The sequence below is a fragment of the Oncorhynchus keta genome, chromosome 34, assembly GCF_023373465.1.
Source record: "Oncorhynchus keta strain PuntledgeMale-10-30-2019 chromosome 34, Oket_V2, whole genome shotgun sequence".
Taxonomy (NCBI): domain Eukaryota; kingdom Metazoa; phylum Chordata; class Actinopteri; order Salmoniformes; family Salmonidae; genus Oncorhynchus; species Oncorhynchus keta.
The window spans coordinates 18,995,185-19,019,945 of record NC_068454.1 but is presented as its reverse complement, the minus strand read 5'-3'; the positions used below and the strand labels follow the sequence as shown (position 1 = coordinate 19,019,945).

The following is a 24,761-nucleotide window of genomic DNA, read 5'->3' as shown; positions in this document are numbered from 1 at the left end:
CTTACTTTAATACATTAGTTGATGAGATTGATGAATACATCAAAAGTGACTGATCTGTATAGACCAAACTCATACCCAGTCACATGTTGAATATACATTTTAAGTGTCAATAGTGTACTAAAATACTGAGAAAACTCTTCATAAAAACTCAAATGGAACAGAGGAAATCCTGCTAAGTCATACCTCACAAGTGTGAACTGGTTTGTAGTACTGTACCTACAGTTCCTCCAGAAAGTATTCACACCCCTTTACTTTTTATACATTTTGTTACAGCCTGAATTTAAATGGATAACATTTGGATTTTGTGTCACTGATCTACACACAATACCCCATAATGTCAAGGTCAAACTTGGTTTTATGAATTTAAAAAAAATTAATAACAAAATTAAAAGCTGAAATGTCTTGAGTCAGTATGTATTCAACCCCTTAAAAGCCTGAATTAGTTCAGGAGTAAAAAAACATGTTTAACAAATCACATACGAAGTTGCATGGACTCATTCCATGATCAATAACCGTGCTTAGCAGGATTTTTGAATGACTAACCCATCTCTGTACCCCACACACACAATTATAGTTAAGGTCCCTGACGTGCACTGTCAAATGTGGGACCTTTATATAGATAGGTGTGAGCCTTGCCAAATCATGTCCAATCTATGTATTTTACCACAGCTGGACTCCAATCAAATTGAAGAAACATCAATGACGATCAAAGGAAGCAGGATGCACCTGAGCTCAAGTTCGAGTTGCATAGCAAAGGGTTTATCTTCAGTTTTTTAAATTTTTAATACATTTGCAAAAATTACAAAAAACGTTTCACTTTGCCATTATGGGGTATTGTGTGTAAATTTAAAAGGAAAAATAACAATTGTATCTATTTTATAATAAGGCTGTAACGTAACAACAACATTTGGAAAAGTCAAGGGGTCAGAATATTTCTGAATGCACTGTGTTCATACTTCTCTAGTGCTCCTCTCTCTTCTCTCCATTCCTCTCTTCTACTCCCCTCTCTTCTCTCACCTACAGGAGAGCAATGCCCAGTCTCAAGATCACACTGCCTGAAGACAACAACGCCAGCAGAGTCAATACTCAAAAGACTCAACTCAGCCTATGGACAGATGCTAATCAAACAAGATAATCAAAATCAGTTAGTTTTTAACATGCAACAAGAGCCAAGTATTGTGAAAGACAACAATCAAACATTTGATCCTTCACAAGATTAAACTTCATGTTTTCTTATTAAGCGTGTTACAACAGTTCCACAACATTTACGGTTCATTGTATATCTGCGGTTAACAACATAGGCCAGTGTTCAATTAATTGTATAGTGGGTTTCTAGATAGACGTGAGTTTGATTTAAGCAGCATGTCCTGGATAGAGGGAAATTACATGTCCTTGATTTAGAAATGGTTGTGTTCATTTGATAACTCCAGCAGCATACCACCCTGCATCCCATTGCTGGCTTGCATCTGAAGCTAAGCAGAGTTGGTCCTGGATGGGAGACCAGATGCTGCTGGAAGTGGTGTTGGAGGGCCAGTAGGAGGCACTCTTTCTTCAAGTCTAAAACATACCCCAATGCTCCAGGGCAGTGATTGGGGACATTGCTCTGTGTTGGGTGCTGTCTTTTGGATGGGACGTTAAACGGGTGTCCTGACTCTCTGAGGTCATTAAAGATCCCATTACTTATTGTAAGAGTAGGAGTGTTAACCCCGGTGTTCTGGCTAAATTCCCAAGCTGTCTGTCATACCATCACGGTCACCTAATCATCCCCAGCTTACATTTGGCTTATTCATCCCCCCCTTTCCCCTGTAACTATTCCCCAGATCGTTGCTGTAAACGGTAAAATAAAAATAAAATAAAACTTCACAGTCAGGTTTGTTATTAGAACTGAACGGGTTACTCCAGGGGATTACCAATAATATAATAATGACTAACCTTCATGTGAATTTACCTACCTCATACAGACCTTACTTTGTGGATGTTAAAGAGGAGTTTGTATATAAACCTACTCTCTCCACTGGCCAATGAATCAGACTCAAACATACACTAAGAATGAAACAAAAACATAGTTGCATGCAGCCATGGCGGGGTTCAAGCCCTATGGCCCCACAGCACCACAACCAGAAAAAAATTGACTCATTACCTTTGGATAAGCTACGTCTGTACTACTAAACATGCCTGCGACATATCAAAACTCAACAAAAAAGATCATGCTCACTTGCATGCTTTGTTTTGTTGACATTTGAAAATGTGCTGTCATAAAAATAAAGAATATAAAACATGTACTCACATAAAGCGGTTGGGTGGAAACCTGGTTATTGTCTTTCTAATGATGTAATATACTTTCATGCATTTAAACACTGTCACAAATTGGTGGTGGTACATGTCATGAAAATGTTATTATGTTGTAATAAAGGTTCATGATTAAAATATAAAGAATAGTTTAAGCACCCCTACAACATGATGCTGCCACCCCCGTGCTTCACGGTGCTTCACGGTTGGGATGGTGTTCTTCGGCTTGCAAGCCTCCCCCTTTTTCCTCCAAACATAACAATGGTCATTATGGCCAAACAGTTCTATTTTTGTTTCATCAGACCAGAGGACAAAAAGTATGATCTTTGTCCCCATATGCAGTTGCAAACCATAGTCTTGCTTTTTTTCTAGCAGTTTTAGAGCAGTGGCTTCTTCCTTGCTGAGCGGCCTTTAAGGTTATGTTGATATAGGACTCGTTTTATTGTAGATATAGATACTTTTGTACCTGTTTCCTCCAGCATCTACACAAGGTTCTTTGCTGTTGTTCTGGGATGGATTTGCACTTTTCGGACCAAAGTACGTTCATCTCTAGGAGACAGAACGCGTCTCCTTCCTGAGCGTTATGACGGCTGCGTGGTCGCATTGTGTTTACACTTGCGTACTTTTGTATGTACAGATGAATGTGGTACCTTCAGGTGTTTGGAAATTGCTCCCAAGGATGAACCAGACTTGTGGAGGTCTACAATTTTTATTCTGAGGTCTTGGCTGATTTATTTTAATTTTCCCACGACGTCAAGCAAAGAGGCACTGAGTTTGAAGGTAGGCCTTTGTATATCTGTGTATTCTGAGGGAAATATGTGTCTCTCATATGGTCATACATTTGGCAGGAGGTTAGGAAGTGCAGCTTAGTTTCCAACTCATTTTGTGGAAAGTGTGCACATAGCCTGTCTTCTCTTGAGAGCCAGGTCTGCCTATGGCGGTCTTTCTCAATAGCAAGGCAATGCTCACCGAGTCTGTACATAGTCAAAGCTTTCATTAAGTTTGGGCCAGTGTGTACTCTCTGTTTCGGGCCAAATAGCATTCTATTTTTTTTGTTAATTGCTTGACACATTGGAAGGAACTTTATTTTGGTTTTCTCATGATTTGGTTGGGTCTAATTGTGTTGCTGTCCTGGGTCTCTGTGAGGCCTGTTTGTGAACAGAGCCTCAGGACCAGCTTGCTCAGGGGACTCTTCTCCAGGTTCATCTCTCTGTAGGTGATGGCTTTCTTATTGAAGGTTTGGGAATCACTTCCTTTTAGGCGGTTGTAGAATTTGACGTCTCTTTTCTGGATTTCAACAATTAGCGGGTGTCGGCCTAATTCTGCTCGGCATGTATTATGTGGTATTTTACATTGTACACGGAGGATATTTTTGCAGAATTCTGCATGCAGAGTTTCAATTTGTTTTTTGTCCCATTTTGTAAATTCTTGGTTGGTGAGCAGACCCCAGACCTCACAACCATAAAGGGCAATGGGCTCTATAACTGATTCAAGTCTTTTTAGCTAGATCCTAATTGGTATGTCAAATTGTATGTTTCTTTTGATGGAATAGAAGGCCCTTCTTGCCTCTCAGCTTGTTCACAGCTTTGTGGAAGTTACCTGTGGCGTTGATGTTTAGGCCAAGGTATGTATCGTTTTTTTTGTGTGCTCTGGGGCAACGGTGTCTAGATGGAATTTGTATTCATGGGCCTGGTGACTGGACCATTTATTTTGGAACAACATTATTTTTGTCTTACTGAGATTTACTGTCAGAGTCCAGGTCTGACAGAATCTGTGCAGAAGATCGAGGTGCTGCTGTAGGCCCTCCTTGGTTGGTGACAGAAGCACCAGATCATTAGCAAACCTTAGACATTTTACTTAATTGTTGTACGATAATTTGGTAAAAAGCCCATTTGACATTTGCTCAGTATATTGTTTTTACTGAGGAAATGAACTAGCCTGCTGTTAATGATATTGCAGAGGATTTTCCCAAGTCTGTTGTTGACGCATATCCCACCATAGTTATTGTGGTGATCAGTCCTTGGTTCCAAATGTTGGGGAAGATGCCAGAGCTAAGGATGATGTTAAAAACTTCTTAAGGCTAGGTGGGATGCTAGCGCCCCATTTTGACAACATCCAGTGAAATTGCAGAGCGTGAAATTAAAAATGTAAAAATCGTAATATTAAATATGAATGAAAATACAAGTGTCATACATAATTTAAATGCGTAACTTCTTGTTGATCCAGCCGCTTTGTCAGATTTCAAAAAGGCTTTATGGCGAAAGCATACCATGCAATTATCTGAGGACTGCGCACCGCATACAAAATCATTAAAAACATTTTACAAACCAGCAGAGGCGTCACAAAAGTCAGAAATAACGATGAAATAAATCACTGAACTTTGAAGATCTTCCTCTTTTTGCAATCTCAAGGGTCCCAGCTACACAACAAATGGTTGTTTTGTTCAATAAAGTCCTTCTTTATATCCCCCCAAAAAACAAGCCTGAAACCCTTTCTAAAGACTGTTGACATCTAGTGGAAGCCATAGGAACTGCAATCTGGGAGGATTTCCTTTGAATATCCCATAGACAAGTGTTTGAATAGGTGGTGACCTAAAAAAAAACAATTTCCGGATGGATTGTCCTAGTGTTTTCACCTGCTATATAAGTTCTGTTATACTCACAGACATTATTTTAACAGTTTTAGAAACTTCAGAGCACTTTCTATCCAATACTACTAATTATATTAATATCCTATCTTCTGGGCCTGAGTAACAGACAGTTTACTTTGGTCATGTCAGGCATCCAAACTTCCAAATACTGCCCCCTAGCCCTAAGAAGTTAAATAGTTTAAGTATAGCCAATTGGAATTTGTGGTCTGTATATTTTATCATTTCACTGAGGATACCATCAACACCACAGGCCTTTTTGGGTTGGAGGGTTTGTATTTTGTCCTGTAGTTCATTCAAGGTAATTGGAGAATCCAGTGGGTTCTGGTAGTCTTTAATAGTTGATTCTAAGATTTTTATTTGATCATGTATATTTTTTTGATGGTTGTTCTTTGTTATAGGGCCAAAAAGATTGGAGAAGTGGTTTATCCATACATCTTAGTTTTGGATAGATAACTCTTTGTGTTGTTGTTTGTTCAGTGTTTTTCAATTTTCCCAGAAATGGTTAGTCTATGGATTCTTCAATTACATTGAACTGATTTCTGATGTGCTGTTCTTTTTTTTGTGATTCACCATAGTGAAGGCATTGGCTCAGGTTTTCTGGGTCTCTATGCTTTTGGTTGGATAGGTTTTTCAATTTCTTCATCAAACCATTTGTCATTGTTGTTAATTTCCTTTGGTTTTCTGTTTGACATTTTTAGATTTGATAGGGAAGCTGCGAGGTCAAATATACTGTTTAGGTTTTCTACTGCCAAGTTTACACCTTTGCTATTACAGTGGAACGTTTTGTCCCAGAAGTTGTATAAAAAGGCTTGAATTTGTTGTTGCCTAATTGTTTTTTTTGGTAAGTTTCCACACTACTTTCCTTCCATCTATAGCATTTCTCTCTCTCTCTCTCTCTCTCTCTCTCTCTCTCTCTCTCTCTCTCTCTCTCTCTCTCTCTCTCTCTCTCTCTCTCTCTCTCTAGCTCCATCAATCCACTGTGAGGCAAATCATTTACAAATGGAGAGCATTTAACATGACAGCAACTCAGCCTAGAAGTGGACACGCTTCCAAAACATCACCAAGCTCCACGAGAACAATAATAAATCAGGTAAAAGCCAACCCATACATAACATCTAGAGATTTGTAGACCTCCCGTACTGCATCTCAGGTAACTGTGCATGCTTCAACAATAAGAAGAGCACTAAATCAAAATGCCATTCATGGGAGGGTTGCTAGGAAGAAGCCTCTGCTGTCAAACAAATACCAAACTGCCCATCTTAACTTTGCCAGAGACCACCTGGACAAACCTGAAGGTTTCTGGAAGTATATTCACTTCACCGATGAGTCTAAAATTGACCTTGTTGGTCACAATCAACACTGCTATATTTGACGAAAACCCAACACTGTCTACCACCAAAAGGACCTTATCCCAACAGTCAAGCATGGTGGTGGGAATGTCAAGATCTGGGGCTGCTTTTCCTCCTCTGAACCTGGAGAACTCCACATCATTAAGGGAACCATGAAAACTGAGGTATACCAGGAGATTCTGGAACAGAACGTAAGGCCATCAGTCAAGAAGCTAAGCTGGGATGAAAATGGTACTTCCAACAAGACAACCACCCAAAGCAATCAAACAAATCTACCAAAGAATCGCTCAGGAGAAAGAAGATTTGTGTTTTGGATTGGCCAAGTCATAGTTATGACCTAAATCCAATTAAGATGCTGTGGCAGGATCTGAATCGGGCAGTTCATGCCAGACAACCCTCAAACCTCACTCAATTGGCTGAATTCTTTAAGGAGGAGTGGGCAAATCTCCATCAAAACAGATGTCATAGACTGATTACTGGCTATAGGAGACATTTACTCCAAGTTATCGCTTATTATGGAGGTACCACAAGCTGTTGACTGAAGAGGTTCACGTATTTTTGCACACATCAAATATGAGTTTCTGTTAAATAAACCAATTTTTTAAATAAACAATAAACATATCATATTTTTGTTTGTGTCATTTACTTGGAATGTCTTTCTAACAAATTGTGGCTTAAAAAAGGATTTTATATATTTATTTTTATATTTTATAGCAAAATAATGACCAGCCCTGTAGGGTTCACATACTTTCAAGCAGCATTGTATATGAGGTTATGAGAAATGTGATGTAGCATGGATAACAAAGCTGAGCCAGATGCTCACTTATCTTTCACTGCATGTCTTAGTATTAGACTTATGTCCTAATTCCCCACTCTACAGGAGGGTATAACCACTAACTAAGATTGTCATGATATACTCTTCTCTTACTTCAAACATACACTTCTTATAACCTGGTATTGTCTCTTTGCTTTCTGCAGGAAAGTGTTTGCATCAAAGCCATGATGGTTGCTTGGGCAACATGATTACATGTAATTATAAATACATACTGTTTCTTATATTAACTGTATCTCTCTCTTCACAGAGACCTCTGCTGCCTGTTGGGTTCTACTCGTTGTCATTCTATGTCTGCTGCTTCTGCACTCATATGGTACCGGTGCAAATACATTTCCTTGGTAATGTCAACTACTGTAATATTGTGAACAGAATCTAGCTTTGTCAAAAAAATGAATTGGCATGATCATATATTGAGTTGGTTCAAGTTCATATTATATTTTTTGGGGGGGAATATATATCCCAGGAGTTTAATCATGGCCAATCACCAGTTTAAAAATAAATAAATAAATAATAGTTAATCTTAATTTAACCAGGTAGGCCAGTTGAGAACAATTTCTCATTTACAACTGCGACCTGGCCAAGATAAAGCAAAGCAGTGTCGTGTGCAGAATGGAAAGAATTGCTATTTTTATCATATTTTTATTCAACCAGGAAGTCCCATTGAGACCAGAAAAGGGAGACCTGTTCAAGAAAAATATTAAGTAATACAGCAGTAAATACAATACAAACCACATAGAATTCAGCAGTACAGTGCAGACACAGCAAAAACATGTGACTTCCTCACATGACTCTGTTCCCCAGAGATGGGGGGGATATGTAACTAGTGACAGAGGGGTGATAGTTATTTTGCTAGTTCTCTATCACTAGTTCTTGCTCGCCCTCAACACCAGATTCAGAACTGAATGCTAGTAGCCAAGCCTCCACCCTCAACACCAGATTCAGAACTGAATGCTAGTAGCTAAGCCTTCGCCCTCAACACCAGATTCAGAACTGAATGCTAGTAGCCAAGCCTCCACCCTCAACACCAGATTCAGAACTGAATGCTAGTAGCTAAGCCTTCGCCCTCAACACCAGATCCAGAACTGAATGCTAGTAGCTAAGCCTCCGCCATTTACACCAGATTCTGAACTGAATGCTAGTAACTAAGCCTCCGCCATTTACACCAGATTCTGAACTGAATGCTAGTAACTAAGCCTCCGCCATTTACACCAGATTCTGAACTGAATGCTAGTAACTAAGCCTCCGCCATTTACACCAGATTCTGAACTGAATGCTAGTAACTAAGCCTCCGCCATTTACACCAGATTCTGAACTGAATGCTAGTAGCTAAGCCTCCGCCATTTACACCAGATTCTGAACTGAATGCTAGTAACTAAGCCTTCGCCATTTACACCAGATTCTGAACTGAATGCTAGTAACTAAGCCTCCGCCATTTACACCAGATTCTGAACTGAATGCTAGTAGCTAAGCCTCCGCCATTTACACCAGATTCTGAACTGAATGCTAGTAGCTAAGCCTCCGCCATTTACACCAGATTCTGAACTGAATGCTAGTAGCTAAGCCTGCGCCATTTACACCAGATTCTGAACTGAATGCTAGTAGCTAAGCCTCCGCCATTTACACCAGATTCTGAACTGAATGCTAGTAGCTAAGCCTCCGCCATTTACACCAGATTCTGAACTGAATGCTAGTAGCTAAGCCTCCGCCATTTACACCAGATTCTGAACTGAATGCTAGTAGCTAAGCCTCCGCCATTTACACCAGATTCTGAACTGAATGCTAGTAGCTAAGCCTCCGCCATTTACACCAGATTCTGAACTGAATGCTAGTAGCTAAGCCTCCGCCATTTACACCAGATTCTGAACTGAATGCTAGTAGCTAAGCCTCCGCCATTTACACCAGATTCTGAACTGAATGCTAGTAGCTAAGCCTCCGCCATTTACACCAGATTCTGAACTGAATGCTAAGCCTCCGGCCAGGTTCCTAACTGGATTAATATGCTGTTACTCAGAGAATTGACCTTAATATGCAACCTAATATGGAGTAGTGGCTGTGATGGAAAGGCCCGTGACATGATCCCTATGGAAATGACACAGTAGATTATGGCAGTGCCTCAACCTCACATGGCTTTATTGCTGTGAAACAATGAACTGTGTCCCTCTGCTCACTACTTTCTTAGTACACAATGGAGAGACAATGCAGGAGCAGCTGTACTGCTACGATTAATGTAAATAATGACAACAATTTGTTTTTATTTACCAAGTGCAGGAAATGTTACAATTTTCTATTTGCACATGTATTCACAAATAACGTTTATTTAACAGTTTGACACCTGCACCAACTCTTTCCCAGGCCTCTCTATACCACTGTCTTTCTCCCATCATGGTGTGACCAGTGGCCTTAAGTTGTCATTCTGCAGTGAGCATGTTTCTCTATATGTGTACACTTTACAGTAGTTGTCCATCAGTCATATTGTTTTTCATAATAGACATCATTTTCATTTTTGTTGTTGTTGCTGTTACTATGTAGATCTAGTTCCTTACACCCAACTACCAGACCTCCTTGTTGCTTTATGTCTATTTCAGGGCCTGGACACATTAACTGGGTGGATACATTATTTCAATGTTCTTCTGAATATAAAAATAATGCAGGAAGGCCACTGCTATCTAGAAACAACATGTGACTTTCTGAGATACATTGCATTTGATCCATAGATAAAAATAATTTTATTTTTCTGTTATCAAGGCTTAGCTTTCCATCTTCTATGCAAATCCTAGCCCACAACAGTCTAACCAGTCCTAAACCCCTGAGCACCACCTTTTGACTATATAGTACAGAGACGTATCTGTCTCTCAGGCTCTGGTACAAATTATGTCCATATACATTATTTCCATATACATTATTTCCAAAGTCTGAAATAGAAATGCTATACATTTTCTCACCCACACCTCCACCCCTCAGTCACATTCTCTGTTCTCCTCCTGTTTAATCTGCCTCCTTTTCTCTCAGTGTTGTGGGTCCATGTTGACAGCATCTGTAGCTAGACAGTTTTCATAAATCATCTCTTCATTGCATTCCTGCTGCACCTAAGAAAACAAGAAAAGTGAATGACATTATCAAGAGATGCAACATAAAGAGACTGGGAGCAGACTGGGGAATTCCTGCGGTTCAACATTGGTTTCAGTTGGCCCCAGGATAATGAAGTGCCTCACCTGACCAATGAAGACCTACAGATGCCTGTGCCAAACCATTACACAGTAAAAGGTAATTACATGTAAAAGCACTTCCAAGTGCCATTTCCTTGCCGTTTTTGGGGAAGATTGCATGTTTCAGTGATCCTGAAAGCTATCCCGGTGGGGTTTTGGCCCGAGGCAGGTTCAACCTTGCCTGGCAGGTTCCAGGTGAGAGGCCTGACTAAACACAGCACCAGGCCCTCCTGGTTGGGGGTTGGGTGTGGGGCTACCAAAAAACACACATTGTTACAGAAACTGCAACAACTTTGAAAACTACAACAAGGAACTCAGCCAACCGATATGCACAATGACAGATTCAGATGAAAGCTCTACCCGGGAAATCAGGAGCTTTCTAGTCCCCACCATGTTTGAACCTTCAAACTCAGCTCACGTTTACAGAGAGATGGACAGGTACAACATGGACATCCTGTGTTAAAGAGAAAGCAAGTGGACTGGTTCTAGACTCAAGATGACAAGCGATGGCTCAACAATACTCTATTCAGGAAAGGATTATTCTAGTGTTGTAGCCCTCATTATCAGTAGAACAACTGCCAAATTACTCTTGGAATGGGAACCCATCAGCAGGACTTGACTCCATGAACTGAAAGTTCACCAACCTGCAATGCTATGACCCCACCAATGAGGCAGAGGAGGTGGACAAGCATGACTGGTAGGAGCAGCTACAACAAGCAGTCTCAAAGGTCCCACAACATGATGTGATCATGATAACGGGACATTTGAATGCCAAGGTTGGAGCCGATAACGGAGATTGTGAACAGGCTGTGGTAACACTGCTGTGGTACCATCAATAACAACGGTGAAAGGCTTGTCAACTTCTGCCTCAGTAACAGCTGTATGATTGGTTAATCTGAACTTCCTTCCATTAATCTGCACTGATATGAGACCATACTGTAGAACAGGTAAAATAACACTCCCATTAGACATATTGCATTCATCAGTCTTGTGTTCATAGACCAAAGCAGAAGAATGGGAGCGGAAGCTACTTAAAACTGCTGAAATGGACCCTAGGTCCTAGAATAGAGGATCCTAACCTGTGAGATAGGGACCTCTAGTGGTCTCCATAGAAACTACATAGGGGTGTCGTACAGCAGGGGGACCCCTGGGTATGCAGGGGTCAGTGTAAATATTTATTTCAAAGCTTTTATGAATATTGCTAGCAAAAACAGAATAAACAGATTTTAAATTACATACAGTACTGTGCAAAAACTTTAGTCAGGTGTGAAAAAATGCTTTAAAGTAAGAATGCTTTCAAAAATAGACATGTTAAAACCTGTTTGGGAAAGGGGTTCCGCTAGCCAATGAAATTGCAGGGCGCCAAATACGAAACAGCATAAATCTCATAAATCATATTTCTCAAACATACAATTATTAGGCACAATTTTAAAGATAATATTCTCGTAAATCCAGCCACAGTGTCTGATTTCAAAAATGCTTTACAGCGAAAGCTCCACAAACAATTATGTTAGATCACCACCAAGCCACAGAATAAAGACAGCCATTTTTCCAGCCAAAGAGAGGAGTCACAAAAAGCACAAATAGAGATAAAATTAATCACTATCCTTTGAAGATCTTCATCAGATGACACTCATAGGACTTCATGTTACACAATTGTTCGGTAAAGTGCATATTTATATTTTTAAAAACCCATCAAATGACAGAAATACTCATAATAAACATTGATAAAAACATGACTATTATACATGGAATTAGAGATATACTTAATGCAACCGCTGTGTCAATTTTTTTTTTACTTTACGGAAAAAGCTAACCATGCAATAATCTGAGAACAATGTTCAGACAACAAAGAAGCCAAATTGTGGAGTCAACATTAGTCAAAAATAGCATTAGAAATATTCACTTACCTTTGATGATCTTCATCAGAATGCACTCACAGGAATCCCAGGTCCTCAATAAATGCTTGATTTGTTCGATAATGTCCATCATTTATGTCCAAATAGATCCTTTTGTTTGGGCGTTTGGTATGCAAATCCAAACGCGCGTGCAGGTCCAGCAGAACGTCAGATGAAAAGTTCAAAAAGTTATATAACAGTCCGTAGAGACCCGTCAAACTAATTATAGAATCAATCTTTAGGATGTTTTTAACATAAATCTTCAATAACGTCCCAACCGGAGAATTCCATTGTCTGTAGAAAAGCCATGGAACGCAGGTCGCTATCATGTGAAATGCACATGACCAGGACCTGGCTCTCTGCCAGACCACTGACTCAAAGAGCTCTCATCCGGCCCCACTTCACAGTAGAAGCCTCATTCAAGTTTCTAAAGATGGTTGACATCTAGTGGAAGCATTAGGAAGTGCAACATAACCAATATCCCACTGTGTATTCAGTAGGGGCTGGGTTGAAAATCGACCAAATTCAGATTTCTCACTTCCTGTTTGGATTTCTTCTCTGGTTTTTGCCTGCCATATGTGTTCTGTTATCAGGGTGTTTTCTATCCAATACTACTAATAATATGCATATATTAGCAACTGGGACTGAGGAGCAGGCCGTTTACTCTGGGCACCTTTGGGCACCTTTCATCTAAGCTACTCAATACTGCCCCTGCAGCCATAAGAAGTTTTAACCCAAACCATCTGAATTAAGCTACTTACCTCTCCGTGCCTATCACAATGACTTGTCTGTTCCGGAATTTGTTTCCTGCAGAAACAAAGTAACATGAATTATGCATGTGATTGAAACTATAACTCCTAATCAACTACAAACACAACATTGGACCACAGTGCTTTAGGCAATGCAGATGTGATTGAACTGAGCTCTTAGGTAGACTACTTTGAGCTACTCACCTACACAGCCAGACCATACAACAGATGTTAATGCAGAGAACCACTCCTCCAATAGCAGATGGAATTGTGAAGAGCAATAACCTCCGTAGGTTATATTCAGCATGATCTGTGTTAAGACAGAAACAACTGGGATTTTCAGGAAAGTCTCAAAAGTCTAGAACAAGTGTTATATTCTTTTGCTTTATAACAATATAGTAAACAATTGGGAGATAATAACCAAATAATAGCATTATAACATTAAGTTTTGATTGTTTGCAATATTTATCACAATAATTGTCATTTTTGTTCGTCAAAATTCAACTTCAGAAATGTGCATATTTATATCTGGCATGACAGAATACAGTTTCTTCTCCACATGTTACAGTATAAACAGAACATTACTTCCATTACCTGTGAGGTTATTAGTGATGGTCAAATTCCACTCCATTGTCCGTACACCACTTTGATCATCTGTTATTTGACAGCTGTAGCTCCCGGTGTCATTTAACTCTACATTAAAGATAGTCAGCTTTGTAGGTGGATCAACACTCATCCTGTCAGAGGTGAATGTTCTTTCAGATTTATTCAGTGTGTCACTATGAGAGAAAATAAGAACTGTGTCCTTCTTCCAGATGTATGTTGCATTCGTCTCTGAGTTATTGCAAACCAAAGTAACAATTTCTCCCAAAGAAGCTGATTTGTTTTTCTGATATTTTGTTGAGTCACCTGCTGACTCTATGGGACAGAAAACAACAAAGACAATGTTTTAAGTACTTTACTTTAAAGGAGTGTGAGAATGTTTTGATCCTAATAAGAAGGCAAACCGAACACAGGCAGGCAGGCAGGTACACACATACATACACACTGTACTATGGTCATCCACTGTAGCTTACCTGTACAGACAAAGAACAGCATGCTGACCACAGACACCAGGTCCCAGGACAGGAGAGTTTCCATGATGACCTTGGACGTGACTGACAGACAGAGAGAGAAATGGACACAGTGGAGTGGAACTTTAGAGCCAGAGATCAGTTTCACATATCGTTAGTCTGTGGAGGAGGGAGAACAGAGGAAGTGGTCGTTTGAGAGAGAAGCACAGAAGTGACTTTCTCTGAAACGTCACAGCCATTTACTCAGAGATATCACACATACCCACTCAGCAATTTATTACTGAGTGATTTATTTTGTGCTCAGAGTTGTATTTCAATATGAACTTCACATCCAAAATGTCCATCCAAATGGGGGGGCAGACAGTGCCTAGTGCAGGCCTGGGCAACTCCAGTCCTTGGGGGCCTGATTGGTGTCACCAATAATCAACTAATCATGATCTCCAGTTAAAACTTAAATTGGTTTAAATCAGGTGTGTTTGCTAGGGATGGGGGAAAGGTCTGACACCAATCAGGCCCCCGAGGACTGGAGTTGTCCAGGCCGGAGCTCGGAGCATAAGCATTTCACTGTACCCTGCGATTACATCTGCGACCCTGTGCATTTGACTAATAAATTAATCTAATCTAATATCTGTTAAGAAGCGGGGTAACTGGTGAGATTCGTATCACTGTTGTCTCTCTCCCAAAACCAACGTCTTAACCATTAGACCAAGAGGCAAGTGCTACACCATGCCAGTGGTCAGCTCAGAAACCACAGATGGTGCTTATCCATCTAGACTTACCCCGACACAAGGATGTCACCAGTATTTAATGTTACTGTTAGCTCCAGTGTTATTATGTTTCCATCAGGAGTGTGACACCAAAGACTTGTGGCAAGCAGAATCAACAACCTCTACATCATTCAAGACTTGCTTTTTTGAGAACGTGGTCAAATTCACAGTTAGCCATTGCTATGTAAATGCCAGCTGAAATGTAGCCAGGCCTTGCCTTGGCTCCAAGTCAGAGCAGGTCCACCGAAGCCGTGAGCTAGTGAGACACGGCTACCGGCCCACGTAGATGGAAACAGAAAAGTCAGAGCCTTTTGGGTAAAACACTGGGGTAAATCCTCAGTGGAAATGCATCAAGAGAGTGCAGGAGTCTGGCCTAGTGCTAGCGCTGCCCACTCCATACCACACATCCCCCTGGCAACAGGGATTTGAGCCCTGTCTTGGCCACTCTGTCTGAGCCATAGAAATAGATTATATTAAATGATGTATTATCTAAGGCCCTTCTATCTAACCTCTCTGTATTTCTCACAGTCATTTCATAAAAGAAACCACATAAAGTATTGCAACTCTAAGAGGTCTGACACCCCAGAACATACGACATTCTGAACTACCTCAGTGTGGAATGTAGTACATGACTTTAAGATCAGTTTCACATTGACTCAATCATTAAATCACTTGGTGTTTTTCAATGCTTTTGACCATTTAGTTGAGTTTACTTGTCTTTACAATTGGGCTGAAATGATCAACTTAAGAGTCTGTCTATATGTTCATGTGATCCATGGGTAACTATACATTTTGTTAGTTTATGTGTGTACTTTCCCCTATAACTGTTGACAACTTTATGTGAGACTAAGATACAGAGGGTATGAGACAATCATGCATAGAGTGGGAGGCATCAAACTGATACAGGATGTGTGGTTTCAGAGAGAGGGGGGTTTGTGTGGTTTTAGACATTCCTTCTTGTACTCGTTATAACACTGTATATAGACATAATATGACATTTGAAATGTTTCTATACATTTGAAACGTTTGTGACTGTAGTGTTTACTGCTCATTTTTGATTGTTATTTCACTTTTGTTAAATATCTATTTCCCTTTATTTGGAAATGTAAACATATGTTTCCCATGCCAATAAAGCCCTTTGAATGTAATTTAATTCAGAGACAGAGAGAGGAGAGAGGTCATGGGCAGATGAGCTCCCACATTTTCAGCATGTTTGAAAAAAATAGGTAGATCTAGAGTTAGACAAACTTGGATTTTTTTGGCAGGGACATATACAGGATGCTACCCTAAACAACATAACCTCCAAATCAAAAATCCAAACCTGCAACCTGATTTTGGATGGAATTACCTGGAATGCTTCCTATGCCCAAGGATTATTGTTCCCAAGATATAAAGCAAATGCTCTGTCAAACAAACAAAAACCGGAAAACACTATCCAACCTGGAAGTGAATGAGTCATGCTTAGTCTGAAGCTAGTTTTTACTTTCAAAAGCCAGGAAGAAAAATGCATTACGATGATATACTTTACTTTATAAGGACTGAATGCTAAGGCTACCAAGCTTCCTAGGACAAAGAGATACAACTTCAATTAGCACTGACATGTGAAGTAAGATGTGTCAAAGACCTTGAGCCCAACAATGGCAGGAGAGCACCAACCAAATTAAGACGCCTTAGAAGCACCCTCCCGCTGTTCAGAGGTAATTCAAATGCAATACCATCTGTATGTAAAGAATAATAAGACACAAAAAGAGTGAAAAATGAAGCTCCTTATGGAAAATCAAAAGACACTTTTTGCTGACTATTATACAAATTGGAACATAAGCAACCGTATCTTCCACACAGACCATCCCCTGGCATGGCACAAGCGCTATATGAACACACTACCCCTCTGTTAAGAAGGGGGGGAGGGTATTACCGATGGATACTAGACAACGAGGACTCTGAGTCAGCTAATATAAATCTCTATAAGTCTGGAACAGTTTTGGTACAAGGCAAACGCAAACCGTTTCAGTTGGACTTTCACTCAATCATAGAAATAGCTCAGCAAGAGAAGCTCTCCCTTAAAACTTGTTAGGGCCAGGGTACTTTTTCTCAGAATTTCCGCCTGACTGACGTGCCCAAAGTAAACTGCCTGTTACTCAGGCCCAGAAGCCAGGATATGCATATAATTGGTAGCATTGGATAGAAAACACTTTGAAGTGTGTAGATATGTTAAAATAATGTCTGAGACTTTAACACAATTGATATGGTAGCAGAAAGTCCAAAGAAAAAGCACCATAACTATTTCTGGCATATATTATTATATTATTATTATTATATTAGATCCCATGCTCTTCCATTACAACGTATAGGGGAAATGTTAAATCCAGCTCCCAGAGTGCAAATCCTATGGCTTCCACTAAATGTCAACAGTATTTGTTCAAGGTTTCAGGCTTGCTACTTCCCAAACAAGGAAGAATTTTGAGTTTTGGCACTAGGAGTCACAGTTGGAAATCAGTCTTTGGGCGCAACGAAGAGGATGTGCACTTGCTAAATGTACTTTTCTATTGAACATACTTCTTTCTGTATGAAATATGATAGCTTAATTACATTTTAGGGTATCTGAGGATTACATTGAAACGTAGTTTGACTAGTTTTAACAAAGTTTAGCGGTAGCTTTTTGGATTCCTTTGTCTGCAAGTTGAACGAGTGGATTACTCAAATCGATGGCGCTAACTAAACAGACTTTTTGGGATATAAAGAAGGATTTTATCCAACAAAACAACCATGCATGTTGTAGCTGGGACCCTTTGGATTGCAAACAGAGGAAGTAAGTGATTATTTAATTGCTATTTGGGATTTTATGAAGCCCGTGCTGGTTGGAAAATATGTTGAGGTGGGGGGCTGTCCTCAAACAATCGCATGGTATGCTTTTGCTGTAAAGTCTATTGTAAATCGGACAATGCAGTTAGATTAACAAGACTTTAAGCTTTTAACCAATATAAGATACCTGTATGTTCATAAATGTTTAATATCCATCAGTTTTATTATTATTTATTTGAATTGCACACCCTCCAATTTCACCGGATGTTGTCGCTAGCGGGACACCTAGCCTTCATTTCACATTTACATTTAACATTTAAGTAATTTAGCAGACGCTCTTATCCAGAGCGACTTACAAATTGGTGCATTCACCTTATGACATCCAGTGGAACAGCCACTTTACAATAGTGCATCTAAATCTTTTAAGGGGGGGGGGGGGTGAGAAGGATTACTTTATCCTATTCTAGGTATTCCTTAAAGAGGTGGGGTTTCAGGTGTCTCCGGAAGGTGGTGATTGACTCCGCTGTCCTGGCGTCGTGAGGGAGTTTGTTCCACCATTGGGGGGCCAGAGCAGCGAACAGTTTTGACTGCCCTTCACAATAGGGGACAGAGGAAGAGTTAGTCATTCAACATTCATGTCAACCCCTATCATTTTACAGAGACCATGTCATTTACTATGTGACTTGTTAAGCCAGATGTTACTCCTGAAATAAGTTAGGCTTGCCTGAAAAAATTTGGCTGCATACAGTACTTGAACAACTAGTATATTTTAGTCTTCACATTCTTATTCCACAAAAAATTATAGAGTTTATCTTCCACTTTGAAATTAGTATTTTGACTAGATTGTTGACAAAAAAAAGACAATTAAATCCATCGTAATCCCATTTTGTAATATAATAAAACGTAAAGGAAATCCAAGGGGTCTGAATACTTTGAGGGCACTTTTCAGACAATATGTAATGGAGTAAAAATATTGTCATATAATTACAGCTTATACTGGGTTAATTCAATTTTTCTGAATAAATAGCCTCAAATATATGTAAACAGTCCATAAATGCAAAAATATATATATATTGTAAAGCTGTGAGTGCTATTTTTTTAAATGGATTGAATTGAGATTTTGTTTCACTGGCCTACACACAATACCCCATAATGTCAAAGTGGAATTAAAAATTCTGACATTTTTTTACAAATTAATAAACAATGACAAGCTAAAATGTCTTGAGTTAATAAGAATTAAATCCCTTAGTTATGGCAAGCCTACATAAGGTCAGGAGTAAAAATGTACTAAACATAATAAGTTAATAATAATAATAATAACAATCATAGCACAATTACAGCAGCACAATTACAACAAGTCACATACGTTGCATGGACTCAGTGTGTGCAATACGTGTTTAACATGATTTTTCAATGACTACCTCATCTCTCTACCCCACACATACATTTATCTGTAAACTGGGTGACAAATCAGATGAAGATTTTCAAAAAGTAAGTGAATATTTATTCTCTATTTGTGAATTTATGAAACCTCAAACAATCGCATGGCATGCTTTCGCTGTAAAGCCTACTGTAAATCCGATAGTGCAGTTAGATTAACAAGAATTTAAGCTTCAGTGTTGCTTGCCTCTAAGCGAGCATAAAAGGCATTTAGCTCGTCTGATAGGCTCGCGTCACTGGGAAGCTCACATCTGGGTTTCCCCTTGTAGTCCATAATAGTTTTCAAACCCTGCCACATCCGACGAGCGTCAGAACCGATGCAGTAGGATTCAATCTTAATTATCCTGTATTGATGCTTTGCTTGTTTGATGGTTCGTCTGAGGGCATAGCGGGATTTCTTATAAGCGCCCGGATTAGTCTCCCGCTCCTTGAAAGCGGCAGCTCTAGCCTTTAACTCATACCAGCTGTAGAATAAATATCTTCATTCATTCAGGACAAAGAGACTTTCTGTCTGCCCTCTGTCATTCAAAAGCACAGATGTTAAACACACGAACACATCATTCTACCCAAGGCCTACTGTATCTATTAACCCTATCCCACTATCCATTTATCAGTAAGTTTCCCTGCCTCTCCCATGCAGGGAAGATAAGCTTGCTAACAAGATATTTGTAATGTTATATGAGTGGTTAATAGGGAACTGTATTATTTTTAGTTTGTAGGGGTAAGTTTGGTTTTATTTAGCTCACTCATCTCTCATTTCCATATTCTGTCAACAAGTTAATTTCATGACTGAACGTGAGACATAAAACGGCACAATAGTGTTTTATAATTTTAATTAAAAAAAAAGCTATTTATGCTTTTGCATTGTACTGTTAATAGCTGGCCTTCTTGGACAGGTCTCCCTTTTCTGACCTCAATTGGACTTCCTGGTTAAATACTAGCCGCCAGAAGTAAGGTGCTGAGTGTGTGCTGCAGCTCCCCGTAAAGAAATCAGAATACATTTAATTTATTAATGAAACAAATATTTTTGTAGTTGAAAATGTTATTTTTTCACATAAGTAGTGTGTGTACTGGGCCTTTACTAGTCTTGTATTAGCGGACCCATATACATGTAACTGTCTGTAGTGTTAGGATGGGGAGACATGTATATCCATCATCTTTGTTCCAGCTAAACTTGAAGAGGACATTAGGCCTACATATTTACAAAAAGCGTGTTCAAAACATTTAACTAAATTGTTACCAGATAAGTGCAGTGAAATGTGTTGTTCTAATGAAGATCTACAAAAGTAAGTAAATAGCCGTAATAGACTGAAAGATATTAGGTAATTTCATCAAACTTGTCAAGCTCTCCATGCTTATTAGTTGTCAATTCAACATACACTATATATACAAAGGTATGTGGACACCCCTTCAAATGAGTGGATTAGGCTGTTTCAGTCACACCTGTTGCTGACAGGTTTATAAAATCAAGCACACAGCCATGTGTAACAGTATAGCTTCCGTCCCTCTCCTCGCCCCTACCTGGGCTTGAACCAGGGACCCTCTGCGCACATCAACAACAGCCACCCATCGCTCCACAAGAGCCATGGCCCTTGCTGAGCAAGGGGAACAACTACTTCAAGGTCTTAGAGCGAGTGACATCACCCATTGAAACGCTATTAGCGCGCACCCTGCTGACTAGCTAGCCATTTCACATCGGTCACACATGCAATCTCCATAGCCAAACATTGGCAGTAGAATGGCCTTACTGAAGAGCTCAATGACTTTCAATGTGGCACTGTCACCGTCATAGGTTCCAACAATTCAGTTCATCAAATTTCTTCCCTGCAAGAGCTGCCGTCAACTGTAAGTGCTGTTATTGTGAAGTGCAAACAAACAAGTGCAAACAACACAAACTCACAGGACTGCGTAGTGTGTAAAAATTGCCTGTCCACGTTTGAAACAATTTTATACAGACTTCCAAACTGCCTCTGGAAGCAACGTCAGCAAAATAACTTTTTGTCGGGAGTTTCATGAAATAGGTTTCCATGGCCGAGCAGCCGCACACAAATCACCATGAGCAATACCAAGTGTCGGCTGGAGTGGTGTAAAGCTTGCCGCCATTGGGCAGTGGAGCAGTGGAAACACGTTCTCTGGAGTGATGAATCACGCTTCACCATCTGGCAGTACGACAGACAAATCTTGGTTTGGAGGATGTCAGGAGAATGCTACCTACCCCAATGCATAGTGCCAACTGTAAAGTTTGGTGGAAGAGGAATAATGGTCTGGGGCTGTTTTTCATGGTTCGGGCTAGGCCCCTTAGTTTGTGTGAAGGGAAATCTTAATGGTAGAGCATATAATGACATCCTAGACAATTCTATGCTTCCAACTTTGTGGCAATAGTTTGGGGAAGGCTCGCTCTTGTTTCAGCATGACAATGCCCCCCGTGCACAAAGCAAGGTCCATGCAGAAATGGTTTGTTGAGATCAGTGTGGAAGAACTTGACTGGCCTGCACAGAGCCTTGTCCTCAACCCCATCGAAAACCTTTGGGATGAATTGAAATGCCAAACTGGGGTTTCCCCTGAATTCCCATAGAGATATCTAACAGCTACTGGTCACTACACATATTGAATTATATTTAATTTCACAAGAGAATGAAATGCATGCCTCACTCACTACAGTATAGGTTTAATTAGCATCCAACCAATCAGTGTGTGAATAAAACCAACACAAAGAAATGTAGACTAGTACTGTACACACATACCACCCAACCACCACTACTAAGCCCACACACCTTGTTGATAAGAAAAAGGCAGGTGTGCAGACTAAGTTCATCTTTAAGCATGTTTCAACATAACGTGTTTTGGGGGAGGGGGTTGGGAGGAAGTTGAGACCGACTGCCGTGAACCCCCATGTGGTCCACAGAAGTGGCTCCCATAACATCAAACAGACCAAGCAGAGCCACAAAGACTCCACAGGCAACAGTGTGATCCTACATGTAGTTCCAAGGCTGAAATACAAAGATGTTACAGTGCACTAACCAAAGCAAGGCCTTGAGTAAACTTACATGACACAGTCTATTTCTAACCTGCATTCTAACGACTAACTTACTGAAAATACCTGCATTGTAACTTGACCTGCATTGTAACTACTAACTCGGTGAATTCACTGTGCACTAATCAAAGCAAGGTCTTGAGTACTATGTTAGTGAAAATACCTACATTCTAACTACTAATGTACTGAAAAGAATTGCATTCTAACTATTCATGTAGTGAAAACACCTGAATTCTAACTACTAATGTGGTGAAAACACCTGCATTCTAACTACTAACTACCTACAGTAACTACTGGTGACCACAAATGCAATACTACACTAATACTAGGCTAAAACAACAAATAATATAGGGTTAATCAGTGATAGGGTTAAAAACTTCGTAGGGCTGAGATCCCGCTAAGTGGGATCGATATGACAACAGCCAGTGAAAGTGCAGGGCGCCAAATTCCAAACAACAGACATCCCATAATTAAAATTCCTCAAACATACAACTATTTCACACCATTTTAAAGATACAATTATTGTTAATCCCACCACAGTGTCCGATTTAAAATAGGCTTTACTGCAAACGCACCACAAACATTTATGTTAGGTCAGAGCCAAGTCACAGAAAAACAGCCATTTTTCCAGCCAAAGAGAGGAGTCACAAAAAGCACAAATAGAGATAAAATTAATCACTAACCTTTGATGATCTTCATCAGGTGACACTCATAGGACTTCATGTTACACAATACATGTATGTTTTGTTAGATAAAGTTCATATTTATATTTAAAAAATCTCAGTATACATTGTCGTGTTATGTTCAGTTTTTATAGCGTGCATCTAGGTGGTAGGTGTAGGAGTCAGGCGCAGGAGAGCAAGGATGTCTGAGAAGCGTGTTTTAACAAGAAAGTCCACCAACACAGGAATGGCACAATCAAAAGGTACAACGCCCTCGACAACAGAAAATCCGTACAAACGCAAACAAAGTTCCGACACTCATATACTTCAGAACCCTTGAAAACAAATAACGGTAATACCTAATCGAGCACCTCACAATAATAAATAATCCCGCACAAACTTAGGCAGGCAACAGGTTACAATTATACACACAGAAATGAATGCAAATGAAACCAGGTGTGAAAAAGAACCAAAGACAAAACAAACAGAAAAGGAAAAAGGGATCGGTGATGGCTAGTAGACCGGCGATGCCGAGCGCCGCCCGAACAGGGACAGGAGCTACCTTCGGTAGAAGTCGTGACAGTACCCCCCCCTGATGCCAACGCAGGCCTCGAGGATGACCCCGAGGACGAGGCGCAGGGCGATCCGGATGGAGGAGGTGAAACTCCCTCAGCATAGGTGGGTCCAATACGTCCTCCACCGGCACCCAGCATCTCTCCTCCGGACCGTACCCCTCCCAATCCACGAGTTACTGAAGACCCCCCACCCGACGCCTCAAGTCCAGTATGGACCGAACTGCATTCGATGTCCAGGGGGGCGGAGGGACCTCCCGCACCTCAGCTTCTTGAAGCGGACCAGCCACCACCGGCCTGAGGAGAGACACATGAAACAAGGGGTTCATACGGTAATAAGGGGGAAGCTGTAACCTATGAAACACCTCGTTTATTATCCTCAGGACTTTAAACGGCCCCACAAACCGCGCACCCAGCTTCCGGCAGGGCAGGCGTAGGGGCAGGTTTCGGGTCGAGAGCCAGACCCGGAACACCGGGGCCTCGCTGCGGTGGCGGTCAGCACTTGCCTTCTGCCGCCCCTCGGCCCAATTTAAGGTACCCGTGGGCGGCATCCCAGGTCTCCCTTGAGCGCCTCACCCAATCGTCCACCACAGGAGCCTCGGTCTGGCTCTGATGCCATGGTACCAGAACCGGCTGATAGCCCAACATGCACTGGAAGGGCGATAGGTTCGTAGAGGAGTGGCGGAGTGAGTTCTGGGTTTCTCTGCCCAGGGATATACTTCGCCCACTCCCCTGGCCGGTCCTGGCGATACGACCGCAGAAACCTACCCACATCCTGGTTCACTCTCTCCACCTGCCCGTAACTCTTGGGGTGAAAACCCGAGGTAAGGCTGACCGATACCTCCAAACGTTCCATGAATGCCTTCCACAGCCTGGACGTGAACTAGGGACCCCGATCAGAAACTATGTCCTCAGGCACCCCGTAGTGCCGGAAGACGTCAGTAAACAGTAATACCTAACTGAGCACCTCACAATAAATTACTAACCCCGCACAAACTTAGGCAGGCAACAGGTTACAATTATACACACAGCACCAGCATCCACACAGGTTGCAAATACAATCTCATTCTCCCCAAAAACAGGAGGAGCATTGACTGTTACACTCCCCACATGAGGAACTATGACCAGAAAACAAACCAACAGAGAACAGAAAACATGAACAAGTCATTAATTATAAATGTGGAATTATACATGATAAAACTACCAAACACACACGCACCGTCATGTGAAACTTATTCAAATGCTCATGTCACATGACCAACGTACTTTAAATAAACCCTTTCATGTTCTCTATCTGGCCAATTGCAATATACATCATTAGTAGCTATACATTTACTGTATTGTAGGTTTGGGCAAATCCAGTTTTAACAGGTTTTAGCTGTTTTAGCTGAGGTATTGAGGTATTACGTTTCACACACACATCACAAAAGCTGTT

General features: G+C 40.6%; 1 protein-coding gene and 2 long non-coding RNA genes across 3 annotated transcripts in view; all 3 read right to left on the bottom strand.

The window, feature by feature from the left end:
- Positions 1–9,345: 9,345 nt before the first annotated feature.
- LOC118395793 (uncharacterized) lies at positions 9,346–14,280 on the bottom strand. The gene is made up of 5 exons (XM_035789724.2): positions 14,053–14,280; positions 13,571–13,894; positions 13,181–13,286; positions 12,989–13,034; positions 9,346–10,209 (listed from the first exon to the last, which is right to left on the bottom strand). The coding sequence occupies exons 1-5, from the start codon at positions 14,114–14,116 to the stop codon at positions 10,129–10,131; spliced, it is 621 nt and encodes a 206-aa protein (XP_035645617.1). The 5' UTR covers positions 14,117–14,280; the 3' UTR covers positions 9,346–10,128.
- LOC127915044 (uncharacterized) overlaps positions 9,346–24,761 on the bottom strand; it is a 110,168-nt gene continuing 94,752 nt past the window's right edge. Inside the window, exon 2 of the long non-coding RNA XR_008090015.1 lies at positions 9,346–9,681. This is a non-coding gene — a long non-coding RNA (uncharacterized LOC127915044). The remainder of the gene's footprint in view (positions 9,682–24,761) is intronic.
- Positions 23,161–24,761, bottom strand: part of LOC127915045 (uncharacterized) — a 35,930-nt gene continuing 34,329 nt past the window's right edge. Inside the window, exon 3 of the long non-coding RNA XR_008090016.1 lies at positions 23,161–23,623. This is a non-coding gene — a long non-coding RNA (uncharacterized LOC127915045). The remainder of the gene's footprint in view (positions 23,624–24,761) is intronic.